The sequence below is a fragment of the Lagenorhynchus albirostris genome, chromosome 1 (genome assembly GCF_949774975.1).
Source record: "Lagenorhynchus albirostris chromosome 1, mLagAlb1.1, whole genome shotgun sequence".
In the NCBI taxonomy this organism is placed as follows: domain Eukaryota; kingdom Metazoa; phylum Chordata; class Mammalia; order Artiodactyla; family Delphinidae; genus Lagenorhynchus; species Lagenorhynchus albirostris.
Genome location: NC_083095.1, coordinates 188479851 through 188502315, shown reverse-complemented (window position 1 = coordinate 188502315; position 22465 = coordinate 188479851). Strand labels below are relative to the sequence as shown.

The 22465-nt window shown below is 39.8% G+C and overlaps 1 protein-coding gene across 2 annotated transcripts in view; it reads right to left on the bottom strand.

Annotated features, from left to right (window-relative positions):
* Positions 1–22465, bottom strand: part of CACNB2 (calcium voltage-gated channel auxiliary subunit beta 2) — a 399819-nt gene that overhangs the window by 129310 nt on the left and 248044 nt on the right. The window contains exons 1-2 of one of the 2 annotated variants that reach the window (XM_060162992.1): positions 11293–11361; positions 10132–10251 (exon numbers count right to left, since the gene is read on the bottom strand). In XM_060162992.1, the coding sequence (XP_060018975.1) occupies positions 10132–10251; positions 11293–11361 (189 nt within the window). Of the gene's footprint in view, positions 1–10131; positions 10252–11292; positions 11362–22465 lie in introns of those variants that run through there. The other variant, XM_060162984.1, reaches the window with a different exon arrangement.

The following is a 22465-nucleotide window of genomic DNA, read 5'->3' as shown; positions in this document are numbered from 1 at the left end:
TGAGACACTACATAAACATAAGCTACTAATGGCTATGGTACAGCTTAACAGCATCATTAAAAAGAAGTCCAGGATACACACACACACACAAAACTTCTTTACAGCATTATTCACAGGAGCCAAGAGGTAGAAGCAGCCCAAATGTCCCTCAACAGATGAACGAATAAAGAAAATGTGGTCTACCTACATAACGGAATATTATTTGGCCTCGAAAAAGAAGGAAATTCTGTCACATGCTACAACACGGATGAGCCTTCAGGTCATGATGCTAAGTAAAAGAAACCAGTCACAGAAGGACCAATACAGTATGATTCCATTTATATGAGGTACCTCGGGTAGTCAAAATCACGGAAACAGAAACTAGAACGGTAGTTGCCAGGGACTGGGGGGAGGAGGAAACAAAGAGATATTGGCCAACAGGTAGAGAGTTTCAGGTTTGCAAGATGAGAAAGTTCTAGAGGTGCAACACAACAACCGGAACATAGTCAACACGACTGAACTGTACACTTCAAAATGGTTAAGAGGATTAATAAAATCCACTTTGGTGTGGTTAGTTTAAGGTAAATTGGAATTAGATGGGATTTAAACAAAATTAAACCAAAATAACAGCCTCTGTTGGACCCTCAGTTAGCAATCTTGATAACCTTAGAAAAAAGCACATCACTGGCTAGCAAAGGCTCTATCCACAAAGAGACATCCACTTCATGGTGGGGCATCTATAATCCCCGTTGCCCTGATTCTGGTCTTCCAGCCCTCTCCCACCCCAGCAGTACCTCCCATCCACCTGCTCCCCATTCCTACAGCCTTTGGCTCACTGCTGTTAGTCTATCACTTATCACCTTATGCTTAGTCAGGACACACATGTCTGGCATCATCATTAATTGGACCAGGAGCTTCTTGAGGGAGAAACCACATCTAGCAGATCTTTGATACTCCTTCTTTTGGCTCCTAGCTCAATAGCACAATACCACCCATCAAATGTTTGCTAATTGAATAAATTCTACTGTCTTACAGTTTTCAACATCTTTCCTTTAGTTGTTGGTGGGGCAAAAACTCAAGAGCAGGGAGAGGTTGAGTGTTTTAACTGCTGAAAGATCTTTGTGTTGTTCCCCGTTCATATCCGGTAGAGAGAAAAAGAGGGAAGAATCATGTATTTATAGCTGTGCTTATAAAGATACCACAAAGATGTTCAGTTACAGCTCTCAATGAAAAAGAAGGCTTGAGCAGCAAAGTTTATAATAATCCTTCCCCAATCCATTTATGGTTTTGAAACAGCCAGAAGTCTGTATTATATTAACAGTCCTTAAAAGGGTTCTTACACAAGAGTGCAGTTTGAATGTGGGCAAACCTCAGCACCCTAGAACTCCCATTAATAAAAACCATAAATCCACTGTAAGAGAGTGTTGAATTAGAGTATCGGGTTCCCTTTAAAACATGTTAACTCTTATCCATTGGAAACTTAAAACTCACTCCTGGGTAGACTGCCAAGATAAATATAACCATAAGGAAACAGGGAACGATATGTAATTTTATTCCTAAAATACTCAGGTGTTACTCAGAAAAGAACCCGTGAGAAGAGCAAGAGAGCATTGCGTTAACTTGCTCTTGATAACAGACGCACAAATCTACAGCCACAAGATTAAGAAGCACAGAGCCTGCCTTTACTCTCAAGGGGCTCAAAGTCTAGTGCAGGGGATAGGACACCGCCTCAGTCCCGGGGACGGATAGGAGTGCAATTGGACCTGATCGATGAGCTGCTGTCAACATCACGTACTAGTGCAAATGCCACTCAGGGCAGCTGTCACTGGACAGTACAGATGTGCCACCCAGCACTCACCACCGAGTCAGAAACAGCTCCAAGACAGTAGTGACCACGTAACGGAGCAGAGCCCTATGGGGCCTTCCCAGAACCCCCCACCCCAAGTCCTCCGCCTGCCTCGTCTGTAGAAAAACTTGAGCCAAAGAATACGTTTCATCAGAGAAGAAAATGCAGATATGAAGGAAAACCATCAAACAAAACAAAATAATAATAGTTTAGTCATTAAAGTCAAGGACCTTTAGTTCCTCTTCAAGGGCTATGGATAATATTCTGAGCCATGTCCTGTGAGCTGTTGTGCAGATACTGAAATCCCACCAGGTGGAAGAAGTTAACTACATGATGACCAGACTGTAGCCATGACATAAGCTGCCACAATTCCAAAGAAACAGCAACAAACCGATCCTGGAACTGAAGACTACCTGTACTTAAAACAATCAAGATGATGCTGCTCAGACCACCCCACGACCAACTACAGATGACGGTCAGAACTGACTGTGCTATCCCGCATGAAGCCCCCCTCCCTCCACCTACACACCCATGAAACTCCCCTTGAAAAGCTCTTGCCCCGACTGGCAATGGGGAGTTGGTTCTTTGGGACGTGAGTCCACCTTCTCCCCAGGATTGCTGGCCTCCTCAATGAAGCTATCTTTCCTTTTACCCAACACTTGTGTCTCAGTGTTGGATTCTTGAGCAACAAGCAGTCGAACCTGAGTTTGGTAACAACCATCTATAATGGTGTAGGGTGACCTTGCACAACTAAAAAGGGAATGAAAATAGTGGTTTCATTGCTTCTAATACAGACTCCCCATTAGACACTGAATTTGAAGGCAGGAGCAGTGTGTTCCAGCCACCTGTGCCCATCCCAGTCCCCTATCTGGGAACTCTGGACTGGACGTGTACAGCTCATGCAGTTATCACTGGAACCAAGAGTGTCACATATGACTTATCAAAAGGTCAAGCAGTCAGTCTACGGCAGAGATGGAATCCAAATCCAGACTTCCCCGAGTTGAGTCGTTGTGACAGAGACCACGTGACCAGCAGCACCTTAAACGTCTCCTATCTGACCCTTTACAGAAAAAAACCTGCTGACCCCTGGACCAAGGCTTTGAGCTCGGGAGGATGAAATTCACATTGACAGAAATAAGAAAATGCAGAGAAGAAAGGGTTTGAAGGAAAAACATGGGGAGCTCCATTTTAAACGTCAGAACTGATAGAGATGCCGTAAAAAGGAAGATGTGAGATACTAACACTAGAGAGAGAGGCCAAGGGCAGAGGTTTAGACTGAATGTGATGATGAAGCAGTGAGAAGGACTAGATGGTAAAAGGAAAGATGGCAGTGGTTTAAAACTCGTTATGGACGTGAAGCTCTCCATTCAAAAGGAGAGCTTACACAGAAGTCCCAATATGTCAAAAAAGAAAAAAAAAAAAAAAAAAAGGAGAGAGCTGTTTTGTCTGCATCTAGGAAGAATGCACCAGAACTCGAGCTGCTGGACAGCCCTCTGCCTCTGTAGCAGCTCCCAAGAATCCACCAGTTTGAAAACCAAAGGCATGCCTCCAATGATAAAAGCCAGAAGGTCAAGGTTGGTGCATTTGGCTGGATGAACTTCCACACTTTGGTGGAGGGAAACAGTGGAAGATATTGAAAAGGAACAACCAGAGAGGTAGTAGAAATAGGCTTATGTTGTAGCCAGGACCTGCCCGACAAAACTGACTCAGTAGAGAAGAAAAACCCTGAGACCAGTGTGAGCAAGAGCCAGCCAGCCTGCTGGGGGATGAGAGACCACCCAGAGGAAAAGGAGCCACCCAAGCTGACAGCTGCCAACCTACAGACACGGGCAAGAGTCCATCCCAGATGAGCCAGTCACCAGCTCACCTGCCAGCTGGCCAGTGATGCGTGGAAGAACATCGTGACCTAAGCCACTAAACAGAGAGCAGTTTGTTCTGATGTAAAAGACAGTACAGGAATTGATGCTGTAGGTACCGCATGATCATAACTGCTCTAGAGGATTTCAAAAAGCTTTGCTTTTTCCTCTTCTATCTTTCAAATTGGCTATCATGAACAGTAATCACTCAGCAAGTGTTGTCAGTACTGTGTTATTACTATTATTGGCAATTAACACTGGAGATGGGTGGAATTACAGCGCCAGCGTATATGACTGTACGTACCCGGTCATATTTATGAGTTACGCAGGAGCCTAACAGGTGCACAGGGCTTTCACATACTTTTGCTTTCTTACAGGTAGAAAAAAATGCAACCTAAGTTAATATGTATTTCAACAATTAACGAACTCACGATGTTGGAAATTAGATATATTTTGCCAGTTTTCTAGCTGTATTTGGAAGGTAGTTGCTATGAGCAAAAGAGGGCTGACAGTGTTTCAATGCAAAAATTAAGAGACATTAAAATCAACAATGGGAAAATAATTGAGCCTAAAATATTTTCCAAAGAATGTCTCCCATACTTCATGTTTTTGGTGATGAGACCTCTCTGCTGGATTTTATTTCTTACCAATTAAATGTGTTATTTTTCCCCCTATGTGTATAGTATGTGATAAGAGAGTATGTAATACAGGCATATATACATACTTCTCTCCTACCTCCCACGTGATTTTCCCAATAAGATTCATTTTTAAAAACATGTCTAATGTTTCTTGAAATAAAAAATTCATGTTTGGGTTGAAGGTGAATAACCACATTCCTGTTTCTTCTTTCTTCTGAAAAGGCCAGGTAGGGGAATATTTCCAACTGGGTAGGATTCTCCCAGTGTCTAAGGCATTTATGGACTAAGGTAATATGAGAAACATTTCTTTCCTCTTTTATAGTATGTTTATTGATAAATGTGGGGAATAAAAACATGGTCAACTGAACAAATGCTTCCTCCTGAAAGTTTTTTTTTTTTTTTTAAAGTCTAAACCCATAGATGCAAAGAACAAAAAATGAGATGGGAGTAGACAAACACGTAGGGTAGAGAAAACAATAGGCAGTGGCAATTCACAGAGTAGAAAGAGTGAAAACTAAAGCAAGAGACTGTGGACTCGTTTGGGGACACCAATCAGATGAAAAGAAAAGCCACCCCCCCCCACTACCCTATAAAAGACCAGCAGTCCAGAAGCTTCCGGTCAGCTGAATGTCACGCTCTTAATCATGAATGGATAACCCCAAGTCAAACTTTTGAAGGAAGTCTCCAGATGTAAGAATAAAATCCAACTAAAAAGTTTAAAAAACACTGACAGTACAGAAAAATCTTTAAAAGATAATCTTAAGAGATAGAAAATATCAAAGCCATGGAATAAGGACAAGAAGCTATAAAAAGGGAGGCAAGAGGAAAGTTCTTGGGAATTAGACATTTTCAAAAATAAAAATTTCAATAGGTAGGTTAAAAGTGTAGAAGAACTCGATTACTAGAACAAAAAGGCAGAGGGACAGTAGGGAAACATGAGTAGAGAAGAAAACTCTAATCAGACACGTGAAAGACTAGAGAACCAGAAAAAAGAGGAAAGAACGGGAGAAGAAATGATCAAAACCAAATAAAGAGACAAATAACACACTTTCCAGAAGTGCAGTGACTGGCCCTTCACACTGAACATTCACACGAAGAGCCGGGCACAAGAAATAATAAGCCTCACACCAAGGCGAAAGTTCCAAATTCCAAGGGAAGAACAGTTCTCAAAATATTAGAGAAAATTATACAGAAATCGAGCTCAGAGACAGAATGACATGGGCAATCACAACAGCAGTGCTGGATGCCAGAAGAAAACAAAACAATGCCTTTAAAATTCGGAAGAAAAACGCTTTTCATACATCAATACTATATCCAGCCAAACTAGCAAGCAAATGTGAGGCTACAATAAAGACATCTTCCAGTTGGTACCTTCCTCTGGAAGGTTCCATGTTTTCTGGCTGCTGAGCCTTTCCTAATGTTAGCCATTACTCACATTACTTATCAGGCCTTCCCTCTCCTGCACTCCCCACTTTCTACTTTACAAGCTAAACTCCATCCTGGAAGGTATAGTTCGAAGCCATCACCACCTCCAGGAAGGATTTTCTGTTTCTGCCAGAAGGGGGCAGTCTATTCCTCTGGAGACTCACAGACCTCTTTACTCCCCTAAAACACTTCTCCTCTGCTTCTGATTAGTGTGATTTAAGGCCACGACTTTTCTCCCTAAACAAATACTAGAAGTTTTCTACAGCAAAATATCTGCCTGTTTTTTTCTTGTGGCTCTGGTCTTGCAATGCCTTCCCTACTCACCAACTGTGACTAATACACTTTCTTCAATATAGTAGACATTTACTAATAAGAGAGCAATTGACTTAAAATTTAACATTAATCCATTCTGCTAAGAATACCACACCGAACCCATTTCATCTCTGCTCAATGCCTTCCACATCCAGATTTCCCAACTCAGAGTCTCTGCACGTAGGGCAGGAAGGATCATTTTTGGGGAGTGAAAAGGAAAAGAAAAAAAAAAATTCTTTCAATTGAAAAAAAAATGATCTTAGGAACCAGCAACATCCATGCAAAAATGTGTACATGAATGTATGTAAGAGCATTATCCACAATAGCTTAAAAATGGAAACAACCCAAATGTCCACCAACTGATAAATGGAGAAATAAAATGTGATCTATACAGACGATGGAATATTACTCAACAAGGAAAAGGAACGGAGTACCAATACATGCTGTAACAGGAGTGAACATTGAAAATGTTACATAAGTGAAAGCAGCCAATCACAGCAGACCTCCTATTGCATGATTTCATTTACATGCAATAACGAGAACAGACAAATCTACAGAGACAGAAAAGTCGAGTAGTGGTTGCCTAGGGCTGCGGTGTGTGGGGAGAATGGGACATGACCACTAATTTAGAACATGGGACTTCTTTAGGGGACAATGAAAATTTTCTAAAGTTGGTTATAGCGATGCCTGCACCATGCTAAATATTCTAAAAACCATTGAATTGTACACTTGATTTTTTAAAAAAATTTTATTTATTTATTTAATTTTGTCTGCTTCGGGTCTTAATTGCTGCACGCACGATCTTCTTTTTTTTTTTTTTTTAGTTGTGGCACGTGGGCTTCTTAGTTGTGGTATGCGTGCGGGATCTATTTCCCCAACCAGGGATAGAACCTGGGCCCCCTGGATTGGGAGCACAGAGTCTTAACCACTCGACCATCAGGGAAGTCCCACACTGTACACTTTAAATGAGTGGACTATATCTCAATAAACCTGTTCTAATAAAAAGATCAATGTCGGAATAAACTAAATTCCTATATTATTTGTGTTTAAGACAATATCATTTGTGTTTAAGAGCACTAGCTTAAATAGGGCAGGCTTTGCAAAGTACGGCAAACCTGAACAAGATCAAAATGTGCATCTGGGATCAGAAAACACCAAGTTGAAAGACAAGGTCATATCAGTTACTTGCCTCAAAATAAATATTTAATCTGTTCACTGTAGAGTTTACTAGTTTAAGAGAAGCCATACTAAAGCAGTAGTGAAAACTATTGGGTTTTATGGGAATCACAGACGGCCTGGTTATATAACCTTACGTAGGTCACGTAATTTCAAAAGGTATTTTCTCTAGTTTCACTCCTTGTCAATCACCTTATTTCATGGGCATATTCTTGGCAATTAATGGATAATATATTTCATATTTACCAGGATCTGAAAGCACTGCTGAGGTTTATTCCAGGCATTTGCACACACTTACGGCACATGATCTGCAGGGTTGGTAAGTTAAAGCACCCACTTAGAAAGGCTTCCCGTTTGAGGGATACTATCATAGTTACAAAACAAATGTAGAAAACGTTTTGAGTCTTCCAAAATGAATGGAAAAAGTGTCTGAAAGTCTCTTAAAAGTAAACAATGATTTCGTATATTTTTGAACTTTAAGGTTTCATTTTGAAATACGTCCCACAAAGGCACAATGATCTACTGGTGGAGGAGAGGAGAGTAAAAATAGCCTAATGAATGGCCCATCTACAATCCTTCTTTTGTATGCCTTCTTCAAAGATATCAGAATTAAGAAATCAGGCCTACCAAACCATGATTTTAACTAAAAGTAAACTTAAATCCTGCTCTCTGTATCTTCTTTCAGAACATATTCCAATTCTCACTCACCCTAGTGTAACTCATTTGAATACATCAGAGGTTTAAGATGTGCGCCTAATTTTAAAGAAGAAAAGTGGATGTAGGTAAACTATTTTCATTAAACATACGATACAGCCCTTCAATTATTTTGCCTTTGTTTTAAATTCTCTTCATTTCCTTTCATCTCTACTTCACTTGTAACTATAAGCTTTTTAGTCTGTATGACAAATAACACGAACCTGGTTTGATTTAGGAACAATATTATGATCCACACTGGGTTGAAAAATATTTAAAAGTTCTATGCAGCTGTGTCACTGAACTCAGAACTTACAGCAGTGAGAGACAAAAATGCACCAATCAGATAACTAAAGACTTTGTGGTTTGTGAAAAGCAAACCTACAAGACACTGGGTTGTATGATGATGTGATATGAGCCTGTGAAACTGTTTAATTTTGGTATGTGAAAAAATCACAATGAACGAGTGCAAATAGAACACTCTTATTTCTGGAATACAGACTCATTTATTTTTCTTGACTTTTCTTTTCACCCAGGTGCAAAATATAGAGTGTAGAATTCAGATTCTAAATTGCAACTTATATTAGCTACACCGCAAATTTGGGGCAATTAACTTCACTAGTCATACATTCATTATTTAATTTCAACTTCATAATTTTTCTATTGCCGTAAGAACATTTAACAAGAAATTTATCCTCTTAACAATTTCTAAATGTAGATTGTGAACTGCAGGCGCAACGTTGTGCAGGAGATCTCTAGGACTTAATCATCTTACATAACTGAAACCTTCTCTCCATGGAATAGCAGCTCCCCATCTCCTCCTCTAGCCCCAGGCAACCACCATCCTGCTCTCTGCTTCTAGGAGTCTGACTACTTAAGATACCTCATGTCAGTGGAATCATAAAGTGTCTGTCCTTCTGTGATCTGCCCTCCACTTTCATCCATATTGTCACAGCATAATGTTTTAAATGGTTCACTTGGGTAGGGCAGATTAGGTGGTGGCAACTGGGCCACACCTTGCTTTATCAGTTCCCTGACTCTGCCCTTTATGAATCCTCTCACAGTCAAGACTGTGTCGCACCTGGAGATGACTTCCCTGCTCGCTGAGGTGAGAACATTGTTTTGATGTCCGGAAGTCCTGCTTTTCTTTTTAAAAGTCAAGGTCTCCTGGCAGCTCCTCTGCAAACTACTATGGCAGCTGGGCTACAGGTCACATGCATATTACATAATGGCAGTCCATGCGTTCAAACGAGCATCTCCAAGCCACGATTCCCATAGCAACACACAGAGATTTTACTCATCTCAGAGATGAAGCAGCCAGCAGAAGTATTCTAATGTTAGTTACCCTCGATTTTCTTTCTTTTTTTTTTTTTAGCAAGATCAACACGGCACTTTTTTCGAAGCAGTCATTTTTTCAAAAGAAAACCGATGAAGACTGTGTTAAAATATGTTCACTTAAAAGTTACCGAGTTACCACACACACCAAGGCCCTTTGAACATGAACAACAGTCGATGCTTTAGAAATAGCTGCTATTTGAACGAATGCATGGGAAAAAGAATCCAAGTCATGGCCATTAGTGAAATGAAACAGTCTCAGCTGAATTCTGTACTTCTATAGAGTTTCATATGTCTTTTCCAGTCCCCCCTTCCATATATATGCACTTTGTTACTGTGGGATGGAGAAGAAAGTGCTCCAAGGGAACAATTTTAATGAATAAAATCCTTTCTTGCTTTATTTTTGAAAAGCATAATGCAATCCATTTTGTAAATATAAGAAAAATGCCATCATAAAACACCTAGGGAGTAAAATTTGGGAGAAAAATTGTTGTCTAAGAGAATAAACATTAGCTTGAAGAATGTCTGTTTTTCTGAGCAGAGAAATGGTTTCCTGAAAAAACTGAAGTAAAATCCTTTTGATATTAGAAGGAGTTTTTCCTCTTTGCATATTCAGGGATCCTTTCTGTGTGTCTAAATAAACCATCCACCCACGGAAACAAGTTGCCTGGATTATAAAACAACATAAAAGGCAAGACCACCCATATATCACACTGCCTTTCTCTGTCAAGGGAAGAAAGTACATTCCATTTCTCGTACCCCTCTTCCGCCAGAGAGACCACATGTGCACTTCAGGAGGAACTGCCACAGGTGGCCCATCACGGACCCAGCACGACATGCAAAGAGCCTGGCGGAGAACGGAGGGTTTTACCTTTGCTTTCTCCAGCTGGGCCTGGGCCTGTCGTCGTGCTTCTCTGCGCACCGTCTCCCGATCTTCCTCCAAAGAAACATCTGAATCAGAGGGCCGGCTGGTGTAGGAGTCTGCCGAACCCTAGAGAAGGAAATCGACCTTTTAAAAGAGATTGCATCGGGCTTCCCTGGTGGCGCAGTGGTTGAGAGTCCCCCTGCCGATGCAGGGGACACGGGTTCGTGCCCCGGTCCGGGAAGATCCCACATGCCGCGGAGCGGCTGGGCCCAGGGGCCGCTGAGCCTGCGCGTCCGGAGCCTGTGCTCCGCAACGGGAGAGGCCACAGCAGTGAGAGGCCCGCGTACCGCAAAAAAATAAATAAATAAATAAAAGAGATTGCATCTATGAGGTCTGCAATGGCCACGTCTCACTGACACGGCAGTCAGCTTCCTAGACTGTGCTATCCATTCCTGAAAAGAGGAGAAAATAATCTACCTGGTGGCAAACCAGCTCCTCACATGGCGCTCTGGTCTGCAGACCACGCACTAGGAGAGCTGTGCCTTCCAAATTACCATCCCTTCCCAAACCTTATGGGCCAGTTAGCAGCCTTTCTGGAAGCCAGAACAAGTTCTTTGTATCATCAAACCAGCTCTGTGCTGCAGTGCACCGTAGGGCACAGGCGGGTTTCAAGGAGAGCTTCAAGAACAGTCTACAGCTACAGCAAGATTTCCAATTAGAAAGAAGACAGGCTAATAAAACATACAGGAAAGTCGAGCGAGTTACCAACTTGAACTCTCTGAAATGTCACTACCATAGATGTCACCCACTTTCATCTTAAGCATCCTTTGGTACCTACCTCCGTATTCACCTGATAGCTCCTCTGACAAACCTGTAATGCAATAGCCGCCAGCTTCCCTCAGTCTTTAAGCAACACATTGTTTTTCAATCCCTTTAAATAGATATTTCATCAAAGCTGTCTACGGAAAACACCTGCCCGGGAGAGCTCCTAGGGCAATAAATCACAGCATGGGAAAAGGAGCTCGGAGGATCAGAGGACTCTCTCCCGTTCCCTCTCCAGCAATCAACATATTACTCATCACGGGCGCCCCGGACAATCCTCACTGTACCAGCAGCAGAAACAACGACAAAATAACGTCTCCCCTCAACGAGAGCCCTGGAGCTTACAGAGATGTCCGAATTCTTCAGCCTTCCTCCCTTGGCGCGTTTCAGAAGCCTGACCCAGGTGGCCTTCATCAGCCAGACAGCGCCCTTCTCGTCCGCAGCTGCAGCCCTGGGCACCGATCCTCAGTGCGCGCTGAGCCCCGCAGAACCCCTTCTCTGTTCCCGTCCATGCTCTGGGCAAACCCCTCCTCTCCGTCCCTTTCTGCCTCCGGGGCTTTCACTTCCTAGCCCGGAGGACTCCAGTCCAAGGAGATTCTTATTTTCCCATTCCAGCCAGTGGGGAGGGGAAACAAACACTCGAATGATTTCGATTGCTTTAAAGATAACACTTCAAGTGCATCCAAAGGCATCAACTCGTCCTAAACTTCATGCATCTTATTACCCTATTCTCTTCCCGACTCTTGGATCGTTAAAAGACATCAGTTGTAAGAGAGCCTTTAAAACACACACACACACACACACACACACACAAACCAACCTAGTGCAAAACGTATGCAGTGACATTTGCAAGTGCAAAGGTCAAGCCTTATCTTCAGAGATCTGGAGGGGGAGGGCGGAGGACGCGCTCACCGCACTGGGCATGCTCCGTGTGTAGCCTTTTTACGCAGACGCTCACATCACATGGTTAGTCTCTGTCAGATTGCCATTTTGCATCCAAAGTGTAAACATCTGGAAAGGGCTTTTTGCTTCTATAGTAACAGGCACCTGTAATGTTTGGCGTGTTTCTATTTCAGATCATTCTCTCAGAAATAAAGTGTAATCTCTCCCTCTTTTTTTTTTTTTCATTTAAGGATCTCTTTCCATTAATGTGCTGCAGAAAGTATATCCTATGCCACTGGACAATTCGTAGATAATAAATACGATATACACTGATGGGCGACCAAAATCAAATCATGCTCATCCCCCCTAGTATCAAGCCGCTCTTGACGGCTCTCGATTTCCTAAACAAAATGCGAGAGATTTGCCCATTGCATTAGGTCTTGCAAGTAATCACAGCGCTAAGCAATGCGTTTAACGGAGCTCAAAGTGACTTCGAACTGCTTCTGCAACTGAGAAACTACCCTTCCAAATAAAGTCACTGGAATAAATAACGGTGTGAACTGTTATCACGTAATTACGAAGAAATTTCAAAGCTTGGTTGATTTATTAGGTGGCGTTAAGATTCACAGAACAATCTGGTCCAAACTCTTCTTACAAATAAAGTGACTGGGGCTTGGGAAAGAAAGTTACTTATTAATTTCCACTACTAATGGAATTACATTTTCGAAAGTTTATGGAGAAGCACACACTTCCAGGTTTCTTAAAGTAAACATAAAATACTATCACTGCATTCCGAGCTACATTTCTGTTTGAGTGTCCTGGTGGGGATTGTTTTGTAAAGTCTCATGCGAATGAAAGAAAGGATTCTTATGAAAATCTTCCTTACTTTCCCTCCCTCCCTCCCTCCCTTCCAAACCCTCCCCACCCCCATTCCTTTCATTTCTAGGCTAAGACCAATCTTCATGACTTAAACACCAGAAAATACAGAATAGAGGCTTTAGAATAAATGTTGTAGATCAAATGCACCCTCATTGTGGTATCATAACATAAATCAATAAATAGATTACTTATCTTGTTATCAAGTGAATGTAAAATGCATGAGGAATAGGAAATGCATTGCAAGTTTTTCATTCTAGTACAATTCACAAGGGAGACGGGTTTTTCTACACCAACACACAGGCTAGGGGATTCCTAATTTTCCCAGAGGGTTTCCTATAGCAGGGATAGCACAGCAGAAAATTACCATGAAGCATGATTATATCCCATAAAAGACATCAGGCCCCATAGTCACAAGGGCCGGCATTTTAAACCCAGTCACCCTGACAGGATCAGGTCATGCCTCAGTGAAGATACAAAGTTTCTGTCATTAAGAAGCCCATAATGAGAGGAAGAGAGTAACACACACACACACACACACACACAATTGTGTGTGATCTCATTCCCTTTTGAACAAAATAAGATTTAAAAAATCCTTTGCTCATAATCAGATGTAGCTTTTAATTACACGGTCATTTTGAGACCTGTTTCCAGGTTGAAGTAATTAAGCAGTTTAAGAGCCCCTCTCCACTGAGTTTTGGCAATGATCTTTTTTTTTCTTATAATTTTTTAACATCTTTATAGGAGTATAATCGCTTTACAATGGTGTGTTAGTTTCTGCTTTATAACAGCAATGATCTTTTGAATACTTGCAACAATATATTAACCTTTGACAATATGATGTGTGACTTCAACTGATGTCCACGTGACTTTCATTCCTTGGATATGTGAAGTACACACTTTCCAACTACTTTTCATTGTAGAAGTTACATGTATCCATTACACGACAAGAGACACACAGATAACATTTACTTTAAATTCTCCCATCCAAAGAGTGTCACTATTAAATGGTAGCACTGTTTAGCTTCCAGAGTTCTTGCATTTTTGAAAGTCACCCTCCAAACGTGTGCCTTACAATTAATCTCCTTCCTTCCGGGAGTGTGGATTTATGCAGTCAGAAGTGGTGTATCTAATTAAGCTTTTGCCTTTGGTACCATATGGACTTTCTGGGTCAGTCTGACTCAAGTAGCCTTCAATCAGGAAGAGCTGGCAGTCACTTCCGTAAATCCAGAAAAGGTTAGCACAAGATGTACCCCTGATCTCTTGGGTTCCTGCAATATGATTAGCTGAACCTTTGTAGTATTTGTCCTGGCAGGTACATCACAGATGTCCTTTTCCACATCTTAATATTCTCATTCCTCATCATGCAGTTCTAAAATGCAACCTGCAGCTAATGTCTACCAATAGCTCACCTGGGATCATTTATTTTTATCCTCAGGAGTCTCACTCCAAATTGTGTGCTTTGCTTACTGGAGACTTTAGTTAATTGGATTAATTGATGCTTCTATCTATTATTCAGTTTCTGGCGTTTTCCAATTTATGCCAAATATTTACACACAAAGCATCAAGCTTTTCCTTTAACACTTTTTTTTGTAGTTATAATGTTTGCTTTTTTCATGCTGTTCTCTACTGTTTCAATCATGTCTATTTCCAGGACGGTTTTTCTTGAATGTTCTTGTACTTCCTCTCAGCCTATTGAGGACCACCATCCTGGATCCCAAGTGGGTCATCCATTTCTGTCGGAACTCTTCATATGAAGCCTGAAGCAATGCTCTTGGGCAAAATCAATTTCTCATAGTATCCCAAGGCTACCTCAGTTTTAGACAAAGCTGTGTCCCATCCAAAATACTCAAGACTTCAAATGTATAGGACTCATGCATAAGACGCCTCGTGTACAGGACTATGCTAAGTTCAGAAATGACACGGGCTATTCAGATGAAGCCCATTTTCATTAATATTGTATACTTTGGTTTGCCAGTGTCACAAAATTGCTATTCAAATCCATTCAATCGCGAAAATCTCAGATGTGACTCGCCTGCCATTTGGCGAAACTTGAAAATATCAACAGAGGTGACGGTGATAAATCTATCACCTTCCCTGTTGTGGGGATGGTGTTCATCCAAGTTCATCCCTGTTATGATTACGTAAAAGTTAAATATTAGCTTCAATCTTCTCAAGAGCATAGGAAAATCTGTAAACTTTGTGTAAGTTTCATAAGTACTGGTGAAGAGATTAAATTTTGCCCTGAAACTAAACCAAACCAAACCGAACAAAAACACACACCACATGCATCTATTCAGTACTTACTAATTTGGAACCATAAGTGCTACAACTGTAAGTTAAATGCTGGGACTATGACTTAGTTTCCATCATGAAGCTTGATATTCTAGTGAAGAAGACCAATTAAAATAATTATCAGAAAAATAATTACAGCTGAGAAAACAGTGAACAGGCTGAGACGAGAAAATGATGATGGGAAGATGCTACTTTAGTTGGGAAGACAAGATGATCATCTGAGATGATATTTAAGCTGAAATATCCCAAAAGATAAAGAAAAAACAAGTTAGCCTTTGGATGTGCTGAGAAAAGCAAGACAGGAAAAGGGAATGGAATACGCTAAGGCCCCGAGGACAAGGAATGCTTCGCAGTTTGAGGAAATGAACAGAGATCAGTGAGGCGAACGTGCTATCTTGCAGGTGTACTTATTTAAGCCTTCTCTCCTTTCCCTTCTTTTTCTCTCTGCAGGTGACACACCTGGAATATGTATTCTGGGAATCCTTTTCATTTATGTGGCACCACCTCACAGAAAAACTCCTTACACGTGTTTGATTTTCTTAATTAGGAGCGGTATTTAAGTTGTCAGTAAATGCCACATTATTGGGAAAATCCTGTCTTCTGAGGTTTAAACACAGTTCTCTGAATTTCTTCCTTCTAAATCCAGAGCTATCTCTTAAAGGCTAACATTGGTATATTTTTGAGATTGTTCTATATTACGTTAATTCGAGCAATCAATTTATTAAGGCTAGACTATGTAGACGAGTGATAATAACTGCTAATTTTTAATGAATGCTTACACTGTACTAGGCACGGTGCTGATTCACCAGTGTTACATAATTTAATAACTAATTTTCTCCATTTTTCACTGATGAAGAAACTGACATAGAGAAGTTAAGTTACCTGAGTGAGGTTACAAAGCTAAAAATCGATGGGGGTAGGAATTAACCTTCAGCAATCTGAATTTAAGTTCCACGCATGCACCAGTTCAGAAAATTAAAAGCCAGAACAAATCCCTACATGCAACTGATGTTTCTATTAATCAAAAACATTTTTCTTTCTTTTTTTTAAATTGAAGTATAGTTCATTTACAATGTTGTGTTAGTTTCAGGTGTCCGGCAAAGTGATTCAATTTATTTATACACACACACACACTATATATATATATATATATATATATATATATATATATATATATTCGTTTTCAGATTCTTTTCCAGTATAAGTTATTACAAGATATTGAATATAGTTCCCTGTGCTATAGAAAACATCTTTTTCTGTCTGCCAGGCACACGTATAAACTTTTCTAAAGGTCGTAATGTGTCACGATGACTCCCAAGTTCTCACCTCTATCTCTGCTGAGCTTGGCGCCCTCCCCCTCCCTTCCTTTCTGCCTGTCCCTGTCCCTTCCCTATCCCCTCACTCACCCCCCACACATATACATCTTCACAGATTCTCAAATTTTATCTTCCTCAAAGGCACAATGAAGGTGCAATGAACCAGACAGTTTCTCATTCATCAGTGTAACACAGTTTTGTGAAAAGTTGCCTGATACCCTGAAATTTTCCTCATTCAGAGTATCTCAGTTGTAAAGCATTCTTTTTTTACTTATCTGCAATGGAACGCGGGTAAGTAGAATAGGAAAACAATGGAAGTCAAGAAAGCAGGTATTTAAGTTTTCCCCTTTTCCCTGAAAATGAGCATAACTTTGGCAAGCTGGCCTTCAGCAGACTCTTTGGTAGCTACTCTGGCCTGAAGCTGGCTGGAATTCAAGGGTCTTCTGACTAATCTTTCAGTGCAATAGGAACAGTTGCTAGTTTTCAGCACTGAAACTAAAGTTACTACAGAGTAGAAATGATAGGTCCAAGTCTCAGAGATGTGACTAACTTACATATTTTTAAGAGTAATATATTAAAACACCGTAATTACCAAATTATTCCTTGAATTGAGGGTATGATGGATGTTTACGTTTCGTAGAAGAGTCCAATATTTGTAAAACGTGACACTGTTAAAAAGAACCACTATGAAAAAGCTAATATTAGATGGGAAATTTAACATTATTTTGAGTTTTAGATTTCAAGCATAGGATAAATAATTTCCCTTCACAATTACAACAGTGTTTGTGTATGTTGGGGGAGTTTTTTAGCCTATAATATATATTTACTGATGGTGATAGATTACAAGTGTTTTTTCATGCTAATATGATTTCTTAAAAATTTATTTTTCATTCATGAGAATAAAAATGAACAGGTAAGAAGAAGAAAATTAGTGGCCTGGGAGAGCTGGACTTTCTCAAAATATTGCTGAAAAAAATTAAAGGAGTGAATGAAGCCACATAGAAAATTCTGGGTATAGGAATTCATGATGGGTATGGATGTAGCAAGAAACTCTGAGTGGGCATCACTACCTTTAGTCTTTCTACTGAATCATTCCACTCAGCATACGCACGTTATTATTTCCCTCTGCCTACTCAATCAATGTAATATACCACATCTACAAAAGAAAAAAACCACATGATCATCTCAACAGAAGCAGAAAAAGCATTTGACAAAATTCAACATCCATCCATGAAAAAATATCTTACCAAAGTGGGTTTAGAGGGAACATATCTAATAAAATAATAGCTAAATAGATATAAAATAATAATAGATAAATCAATATAAATAAATAAATAATAAATATAAACTGATAACGGAAATAATAGGAAATATTAATAATAGGGAAATAACAGGAAAAAATAATAATAGGAAAATAATAAAAGCTATTTATGACAAAACCACAGCCAATATAATGCTCAACGATGAAGACCTGAGAGCCTTCCAGCTAAAATCCAGAATAAGGCAAGGATGCCCACTTTCACCACTTCTATTCAACGTAGTATTGGAAGTCCTGGCCACAGCTATCAGACAAGAAAAAGAAGGTATCCAAATTGGAAGGGAAGAGGTACAACTGTCATTATATGCAGATGACATGATACTATTATTTCCCTCTGCCTAAGAAAACCTCCCCTGGACTTCATTTTCTCTGCCAGCTTTCACCCCATTTCTTTGCTCTCCTTTGCAGAAAAAAAAAAAAAGCCTATAAGAAGTTGCCCACGCTCACTTCAGTTCTCTACGGATCTCTCTTAAGCCTACTCTCTCCCACCGCTGTCCCCAAAACTGCTCAAGGTCATCAGCAATGAATCAAATCCCAGGGTCAATTCTCAGTGCTCATCTTAACCTATTGGTAGCATTGAGCCTGGTTGTTTAATATCACTCTCCACCCTTTATTCACTCACTCAAAGTTGCTTTCTCAAAGCACTCTTTCTCGGTCTTTCTCTTACCCACTGGCTGCTCCTGAGGAGTCTGCTTGGCTGGGATCTCCTCTTCCACCTCTCTCTTCCATCCTCCCGTCTCACACACAACCTCCTTCTTTCTGCTCCAACCTCACTGATGCTCCTCACAGGCACCAAGGAAAACTCTCTCCCTAGATTTCCACACGATGATCACTTCCTTCAAGTCTTTGCTCAGTTGGCACCTTTTCAATGAAGACTTCCTCTACCATCCAATTTAAAACTGCAATCCCCACTGCCCTCTAGCATCACTCATCTCACTTACCATGTTCAACTTTTTAAAAATAGTGCTTTTAGCTCCTAGTATACAATATAATTTACTTATTATGTTTATTGTTTAGTGTCTACCTCCCTCCACTAGAATATAACATCCATGAGGGCAGAGATTTTTTTTTCTGTTTCATTTACTCATTTATCCTAAGTGCCTAGAATAGTGCCTGGCACAGAATACATGCTCTATAAACATGTGTTGAATGAATGAATAGGGTTACCAGAGAGAGAGAGAGCCTTTTCTTCCTCACATCCTAGATCCTGAAGCTATTCTGCTATACAGGGTCCTCCTTAGCATTCCTGAACATTTCTAAACATTCTTAAAACATTCCTAAATATTCCCATGGCTCTTCCTTACTAAAAAAACCCAAACAAACAAAAAACAAAACAAAATAAAAAACACCAACAGCAATCTTACCCATAGTTAATGTCAATAAATATTTGCTATGATGAGTAGAAGAATAAAACAAAAACATCAGCCTGAAGATATACTTGGGATTTTATCATAAATCTCAATAAATACCAAGTTCATTAACATAGTGTAAATGTCAACTGTCTGATGATTAAATAAACATGTTCCACAACAAGCAAGCTACTAAAAAGAAAAGTCATTACACTTAAAATGTATATAGCACCCTTCCAAGAAATGTAAGAGAGATTTTGACATTTTAAAAATGTAATTAAAGCTTATTTTCTATAAAGCATCTTCTTTTCCCATTAATTGCACTTCTTCATTCCAGGGACTTAAATTTCCAATCCTAACACTGCTAATGACTCACTGTGTAGCCACAGGCAAGTCATGCAAATATTCCCCAGGCTAATTCCCCCTCTGCAAAATGAGTACAGTAAATCAAAGCTACCAGAAAGAATATTCTCGAGCATTTCCTTACAGATGGTGGAAAATACATTGTAAATATGACATATTCAAATAGACTGTTTACAGACTGTTACTTCTCATACACTGCTCCTGCTGGTCCTATGAGAATAGAGTTTAAATTCGCAGCAGAAAAAAAAAACGTGACTGTACATATAACTTCTAGTAAGATGGAATGTTTAAAAAATCAAGCCAGCACAGGAGGAAGATATTTCTTCAAGCAATTTTGGATCATATATTTAAAAGGAAAGCACCTATTAACTGGACAAATACACAACTCTGGAACATCTTAACAGGCTCTCTACTACTAAATAAAGATCATATCAAAAGATATGTCCAGCTGCGAGCTTCTTCTTGAGTGGTAGAACAATCAAACAATGACCCTTGGATCCTGCCTTCCAGAGAGAATTCTCCCAGGTGGCAATGAACCATCAATCCACAGACATTAAAGGACAGTCAGCACATGTATCCTCCAGGGAACCCCAGAGCTGTGAAAAGGGATATGGCTTCAGTCCTTAAAGATTTCACCCTCTAAAATTTTCTTTGCATATACATAAGTTTTTCTCATTGATACGAAACACAGTAAGAGAACAACAGACATAAGCAGACAAAGGTTATGGATACAAGATTCACACAAAAAATCAGTTACCCACAAGCATCTGGAAAAAAATTTTCAGTCTCACTAAATTAGACACAATACCATTTCCTCATTAAACGAGTACTCTCTGCAAAGTGCCAATTCACAATGTTATGAGGACACGTTACAACCAATGCTTTCACATCTTGTTCATAGTTTTACTTTAGTACAACCTTTTGGGAAAACCAAGTTCTTTTTGTTTGTATCTAGATATGTATCTAGACTAATATGTATCTAGGCTAATGATTTCACTTCTGGGACCTGTCTTTAAAAAATTCTTAGATTATGGTTCATAAACTTAAATTATTATACAACCTTAATAATAGTTACAGAGACTAAAGGGCATTATAGGCAAATGTTTATCATGATCGTATTTGGTAAAAAAAAAGAAAAGAAAGAAATTAAAAAAAACCCTGAATCATTTCTATAAATACATACATTCATGTATGTAAAAATACTGGGAGTACACAAAAATAACAGGAGATAGAGGACTAGATTCATTGTTTTTTAATTCAGGGGACTAATTTTAATTTTTTTCTGTAATGTTACCATTTTTGTGATTAGAACTAAAAAGCTCATGCTTGTTGCAATTGAAATGTCTAACAAAACACTCTGAAAATACTTTTGGTGTTGTAAAAAGAGTGTTTGCAGATTCATATTTTCCCTAATTTTTTGATTTAACCTTGATAGTTTTTTGCCTGTGGGGAAGGGAAGCAAACTTGGGATCTTCTGAAAAACTCTTGATTCAAGTCAAAAAAAAAAAAAAAGAAATAGAGTAAATGTTGATGCACGAATTGTATCAGGAAAGAAACAAGAATTAAAAGAAAAACACTTCGGCGTGAAATGTTAACATTTTAAAGTATTACATTTCTCTGTAGACAATGTATTAAAATGATTATTTGAAGTCTCCACTGAAACACTGGGCTTTTCTCATAAGACTGGTTAAATGATTCTTGGTACTAGGTTAGATACTTAAGCAGGCCAAATGACTCAGTAATTTGGTAATACATTATTAATATACTGCTCTAAAAGTCTAACCTTCCAGAAAGATATGACTTTGGTTCAGAGAGATTTAATATTAAAAATAGGCTACACGATCAGGGAGTTGACAGGAAAAGGGCCGGTGGCGTGCAGCACTTGGTGATAAAAGCACCACAAAGTACCCTACTGACCTAAAATAGTTAATGCATCCTTTAAGCAGCTAACCTACCTTCAGGGGGTGATTTAAGAACTAGAGACAATTTGGTTCATTACAAATCTATGTTTAGAAATATGCTGCAAATTTCAGATTGGTTAGCTGGAGATGTGCTGTTGGTTATATTAATATATTATTGTTAGAAAATCCAGACTCTATTCAGAATGTTTCCCCAAACACTGGACATATACAGTTGGTAAAAAGCAATTTATATAATATTTCCTGTCTCACAAATAAGAAAGCTTTTTTTTTTGGCCATGCTGCATGGCTTGCAGGACCTCAGTTCCCCAGCCAGGGATTGAACCCAGGCCACAGCAGTGCAAGCCTGGAACCCTAATCACTAGGCCACCAGGGAACTCCCAAGAAAGCATTTTTTTAATTGCAAATATTCAATACATGGTGCCATTCGCTGAGTGCGTGTGTCCCCCCCAAATTCATATGTTGAAACTGGATCCCCAAGGTGATGGTATTAGGAGGTGGGGCTTTGGGGAGGTAAAAAATCATGAGGGTGGAGCCCTTATGAGTATGATTAGTGCCCTTGTCAAAGAGACCCCAGAGAGCTCCCTTGCCCCTCTAACAAGTGAGGACACAATGAAAAGATGGCCGTCTATGAACCAGGAACTAGACTCTCTGCCAGAGCCTTAATCTGAGACTTGCAGCCCTGAGAACTGTGAGAAATTTCTGTTGTTCATAAGCCACTCAGTCTGTGGTATTTTGTGATAGCAGCCCGAAGGGACTAAGACACGTGGAAATACATGCTCTGCTTTAAGTTTAAAAGTATAATGAACTTCAATGATGATAAAACTTCTATCAGGCAGGGCAACACATGGCTTGACAGTTTGGTAAGAAGACAGTTTGGTAAAGGTTAGAAAAGACCTGCTGACTGCTGGCCATGCCTCTGACCCTTGACCTTTGGCCTGGTGACACTGTTTCATAGATGCTACCGCATGCTTACGCTACATGCCAGAGGCTTCTACTGTTAAAACAGACAGCAAACTTGGGCCCTCCAAGCCAAAGCTACACCGACTCTGTCTTCCACTTCATTTAAATGACAGTCACTCAATACTGTAGACAGTTAAATATTACTATCTTCCCTCTCCAACACACACATACATTAGAATGTAATGTCCACGAGGAGGGCAGGGATTTTTTTTTTTTTTTCACCTCTGTATCCTCGGC